General features: G+C 42.1%; 1 protein-coding gene across 4 annotated transcripts in view; it reads left to right on the plus strand.

Annotated features, from left to right (window-relative positions):
- ACTR3B (ARP3 actin-related protein 3 homolog B (yeast)) overlaps window positions 1-5920 on the plus strand; it is a 98383-nt gene that overhangs the window by 54674 nt on the left and 37789 nt on the right. For all 4 annotated transcript variants that reach the window (XM_011941524.1, XM_011941525.1, XM_011941527.1 and 1 more), the window contains 2 exons: window positions 3563-3658; window positions 5493-5600. In XM_011941524.1, coding sequence (XP_011796914.1) covers window positions 3563-3658; window positions 5493-5600 — 204 coding nt within the window. The remainder of the gene's footprint in view (window positions 1-3562; window positions 3659-5492; window positions 5601-5920) is intronic.

Below are 5920 nucleotides of genomic sequence, written 5' to 3' on the forward strand. Positions count from 1 at the left end.
CCTTTCTCTTTTTAATTTAACAATTCATCATAGAGATTGTTTCTTCACAGAGTTTATTTTTTAAAATGGTTCCAAAGTGTTTAGTGGTGGGTATTTAGGTTGTTTCTGATCTTCTGATACAGACAGTGTTGACTTTTTACCTTTCTAAGCTACTTTGTTTTAGTTGGGTCTCTTAACCTCAGAATGTAACTTGATTTTGGTTTTGTTTTTAACTGAGAGACTTTTAGTAGTTGCATTTCCCATTTATATTTGCTGATAATTTTAGTAATAGCAACTCACTGCCATTGAACACATCTGTGTGTCCAGTACTGCTCGAAGCACATTATTTAGACTGTGTTTAATCTTTGCAACTCTCTGAGTGGGGTACTAATTACCTCCACTTAACCCATGAGGAGAGTCAGGGAGAGAGAGGAAATAGTTTACCAAGCCTAGTAAAGTGGAAGTCTGGGATTTGATCCCAGTCAGTTTGACCTCAGATCTCTTAATCAGACTGGTGTGGCATGCTACTGTGTGACAGATATGTTTGGTCTTAATTTAACTATTTTTTAAAAATGTTATGCTTCATATTTTTAATGTGTTTTATTTATGTATTAGTATTTTTTAACTGAAGACTTATTTTTCTCTTTGCTTTGTATTGGGTGTGTGTTCTTAGTAATAATTAAAAGGACTCATTTTTGCGTATTTTAGTATAATTTGATATATTTACCCTGTATTTGTTTAGGGGTAACTATCTCCTTCCTGCTGTAATCAGTGACCAGGTTGGTATTGCCACATGTTCTTGCCTCCCCTTCCTTCTCTCCACCACCTGCTTTTGATTAATGATGTTACTAAACTTATTCCAATGTTAACATTTATAACTTTATGTTTACTAATGCCTGTGATTCTTTATCAGTTTTAAATAATATCTTTTGATCTCACTGTAAGAGGCAAGTGTCTTTACACTCTCTCCTTCTTTCCTTTGTACACTGCTCAACTTGATACCATTTTTTCTGTTAAAATTTATAACATTTACATTCTGTTCTTAATTCCCAGGAAATAAAAGTCTTTTTTTTTGAGACAGAATCTCACTCCATTGCTCAGGTGGGAATTCAGTGGTGCAATCTCAGCTCACTGCAACCTCTGCTTCCCAGGTTCAAGCAATTCTCCTGCCTCGGCGTCCCAAGTAACTGGGACTACAGGTGTGCACCACCATGCCTGGCTAATTTTTGTATTTTTAGTAGAGATGGGGTTTCACCATGTTGTCCAGGCTGGTCTCAAACTCTTGACTTCAGGTGATCCGCTCACCTCAGCCTCCCAGAGTGCTGGGATTACAGGCATGAGCCACCGTGCCTGGCCAAAGAAAAGTCTTTATTCTTACATCTTAAATGGCTTCATTGCTCACTGTAAGTCTTTTGCTGGACTTTCTGCATTCTTCTTGGTTGGATAAAGTTTATCCTCTAATAGTTCATGAACCTGTACGTTTTGGCTCATGGGAATGAAATTTTCCAAGTTCTTACATGTTTAAGGATATATATTTTTTCTCCTTAGTCTTTTATTTTATTGTTTTGTTTTTTTAATTGACACATAATAATTGTGCATATTTATGGGGTACAGGGTGAAGTTTTGATACATATAATGTGTGATTATCAGATCAGGGTAATTAGCATATCCATCGTCTCAAATATTAGATATTTTGATTTTGTAACATACTTGACTGACACTGTGGCCAGATGTAGAATTCTTGGGTTGTACCTTCTTCCCTTGAAGACTCTTAAGTGTGGCCGCATGCGTCCTAGTGTTAAATGTAGCAGTGTTGAAGGCTGAGGCTGACTGTACTTTCCCTGTCGTAGGGGTGTATTAGTCTACTCGGCTGCTGTAATTTTGTTTATATCACAGGTTGGGTGGCTTAAACAGCAGACAGTTCGTCATTTTCTCGCAGTTCTGGAGGTTAGAAGTCCAAGATCAAGGTCCGTCGGGGTTGGCTCCTGGTGCGGCCCTCTTCGTGGCTTATATGTGGTCACCTTTCCTGCTGTGTCCTTACAGGCCTTTCCCCTGTGTGAGTGTAGAGTGGGGAGAGAATAGGAGAGAGAGATTGATTTCTGGTGGCTCTTCCTCTTCTTAGAAGACCTTCCTCCAGTCCTATCAAATTAGGGCCCCACCCCCATGACCTCAGGTAACCATGATGACCTCTTGAAAGGCCCTGTTTCCAACTATAGTACAGTGGGAATTAGGGCTTTAATCTATGAATTGGAGGTGGGGGATGCACAGTTCATTCGTAATAAAGGGTAATGTATACGTTTTGCCCAAAGGTCCAGGGACTTTTTATTTTTTCAGTTTTAAATATGAGATGTAGACTCATATTTGTTGACAAGGAAAAATGTTCATAGTATATTGTTGAATGACAAAAACCAGGTTTATTTATTCTTTTTCTGTTTCTGTTATCTGTCATTTCCTCCTGTTTGATGATGGTTATTTTAAAATAGATACTTGGATTCTTGGAAATGTCTTTGGAAATTCTTGGGAATTTTTATCTGCTTTGTTTTAATATTTTTCTGGATACGTTTTTTTTTTTTTCTTTCTTTTTGGAGACAGGAGCTTGCTCTGTCACCCAGGTTGGAGTGCAGTGGCACAATCTCGGTTCACTGTAGCCTTCACCTCCAAGGCTCAAGTGGTCCTACCTCAGCCCCCCGAATAGCTGGGATCACAGGCATGTGCCACCGCACTTGGCTGACTTTTAAATTTTTTGTAGAGGTGGGGTCTCGACCAGTTTGCCCAGGCTGATCTCAAACTCCTGGACTCAAGTGATTCTCCCTCCTCAGCCTCCTAAAGTGCTAGGATTATAGATGTGAGCTACCCACCTGCCCCTAGATAGGCATTTTTTTGTCTGCATTTGTTTTTCCTATTTTCTCTGTCCGTTTTCTTTTTCTTTGAGTGTTTTTATATCACTGTTGGCTGGCTTCTTTGTGCCCCTTACTCGTCTCTGAATGAGCAGAGTTCTTCTGAACTAATGGTGTGTGGGTAGGCTGGGGAGGTCCTGGGCAGCGTCTGGGGGAAGCTGTGCTCTGCCCTGAGCTCTTCCCTTGCCACTGGACTGTAAGGGTGCTTGGCCCAACCTTGCCTGCTCTGCCACCCTGTGGTTCCTCACACCTGGCCTGTCCTGAGCAAGGGCTTGCTGCTCCTCTGGCTCTCGTTTGCTGAGACCTGAAGTCACTGGTTTGCCTTTGGTGTCCTCGCTCGTCTTGGTTGTGTTTTCACAGCCCTTGGCAACTTGCTCTGGGATATTCAGTTTCATGGTGTTTAGGTGTTACGTTATTGAAGACAGAGTTTCTTTTTCTGTAACTCGTTCTTTCTTTGGGTGGGTGATAAGAACAGAAGCCTTCAGAGAGGTCTTGACTCTGCCATCTTAAAGCTTTTAAGGCCCACAGCCAGATTTCTTTAATACACTTTGGGCATCCTCTATCTCTAAAATCAGGGAGTTGTATAATGTCCTTGCTAACATACTTTCTGGTTCACCTGTTTATGGTTCTGATGTATTTACATGAAATTTGGGCAAATACTAAATATAGTGAATGTTTTCTTACAGACAGAGCCTCCACTCAATACACCGGAAAACAGAGAGTATCTTGCAGAAATTATGTTTGAATCATTTAACGTACCAGGACTCTACATTGCAGTTCAGGTAAAAGCAGTTGTTTTTGTGATTCCTGAAGCACCTGAGCTGTCTAATAGTGGAAGCAATGGCATTTCCCACGGTTCTCCGCTGGAAGACTGCACTGTGCGCCCTTCCTTTTTCCACTCCCGCCCCCGCCCCCATGCCTTTCAGGACTACAGGGAACGTGTCCCGTGACTTTTCTTTTCATATTTATGCCGATTTTTGGTATAGACGTCGTCTGGCTCTTTTTACATGCATTAAAGTCTAATGCATTTTTGTCTGGGTGACAAGATATAGGTGTAGACGTGCTGCTTCTTTTGGCATCTCTGACTTACTTTGATCAGAAAAACAAAATAAATACCTTTAGAGGTTTCCTCTTTCTGATTTTGGGCTCTTATGAGTCCCGGTGTACTTGATTCTGAGGGGCCCTGTGTTTCCATGAGCTCGCAGAACTTGTTCTGAAGCTGCGGTTCTTGGTATGATGGTTTTTGGTTGCGTTTGGTCGCATTTGGTCATTATTTGCCTGCCACCTTATATAAGGGAATTGACTGAAATTTTGGGGAATAAATGAGATGGGTGTTGCCCAAATGTTTCCTGCATACTACTAGTCACTTCTAAGGAGGAGGAGGAGGAAGAGTTCCATAGAAAGATGAATTTGGGCGGTGCTGCATCCTGTAGCTTTCTCAGGCTGATTCACAGTGCCTGTCAGCACAGTCTAGGCTCTGAGGATTCCTGTGTCGAAATCTATGTATTCTAGCACTTCCAAATTCATTTAACTACAGATCTTCCCCCTGGCTGTTGTTTGTATTCCATGGGATAGGGAAACACTTTAGGAGACCTAAGGCTGGTGGTTCTCAAAGTGGTCTGTGCAGCAAGTTTACCGGGAGAATGGTTTTTAGAAGTACAGATTTTGGGCTTCATCTTCGAGCAGGGTTTTCCACCCTCAGTGCTTTGGGCTGGGTAGTCCTGTGTTGTGGGCGCTGCACTGTGCATTGCAGGAGGCTTAGCAGCATCCCTGGCCTCTACCCACTAGAAGACAGCAGCCCCACCTCAAGCCTCCCCGCCCCGACAAAGAAAATGGTACCAGACATTGCCAGATGTTCCCTTTGGGGCAACATTTTCTTTGGTTGAAAAATTACCCTGTACCTTCCAGATTAGAATTTCTGGGTGTGAGGCCTAGTAGTCTGTATTTTAAACAACTCCACAAGTGACCTCATTGCCAATCTGTGGCCCCACACTGGAAACCAGTGAATTAGAAATTAAAATCTTATGATTCTGTAATGAAATATCTTTTTCACTGGCTTTTCTTTGCAAAACTTCAGGTTTCTTTTCTTTTCTTTCGTTTTTGAGACAAGGTCTCCCTGTGTTGTCCAGGCTGGAGTGCAGTGGTGCAATTATGGCTCACTCTAGCTGCAACCTTCTGGGCTGAAGGGATCCTCACACCTCAGCCTCCCAAGTAGCTGGGAGTACAGGTGCGTGCCACCACGCCTGGCTAATTTTTGTGTTACTTGTAGAGATGGGGTTTCACCATGTTGCCCAGGCTGGTCTCGAACTCTTGGGCTCAAGTGATCTGCCTACCTTGGCCTCCCAAAGTGTTGTGATTATAGGCATGAGCCACAACATTCAGCCAGGTTTCTTTATTGAAAACTTCACTCCTATAGTTTTAAGTCTCAACATTTTCGTGTTAGTTGTCCAAGCCTGAATTGGAATTTGAGGGACAGGGGTCAGAGGATGGATAGGAAAAGGAAAGAGTTACTCAGACGTATTTAGTAAGAGAGTTTGTTGATTGGACCTGGAAGGAGCCCACAGATGCTTTAGAAAGAGTTCCCATGTGTGAGTGGTTTCCATGTCTTTTCTCCAGGCAGTGCTGGCCTTGGCGGCATCTTGGACATCTCGACAAGTGGGCGAACGTACGTTAACGGGGATAGTCATTGACAGCGGAGATGGAGTCACCCATGTTATCCCAGTGGTAAGCAGAATAGTTAATGTATATATGTCTCTGTAGGCTTAACACCTGATTCGAGGTAAGGATGGAAATAAAAAAAAAATAGCCTTCTGCAATGAAAATACATTTCAGATGATAGTTATACTTAGAAAAGGTAATAAAAGTTTTTTATTTTTTTGCCACCTTATATAAGGGAATAGACTGAATTCCCCAAGTATGTGGGAAAGAATGAAAAAGATGGCCAATTATTGTGGCTTTGGCAATTTTAAATTCATGGTGGCATATTTCTACAGTCAGAATGTCAGAGAATGTCCAGGATGTCTCTGGATCTACAGAGCCTCTGT

This window comes from Colobus angolensis, unplaced genomic scaffold, assembly GCF_000951035.1.
Source record: "Colobus angolensis palliatus isolate OR3802 unplaced genomic scaffold, Cang.pa_1.0 Scaffold2, whole genome shotgun sequence".
NCBI lineage: Eukaryota > Metazoa > Chordata > Mammalia > Primates > Cercopithecidae > Colobus > Colobus angolensis.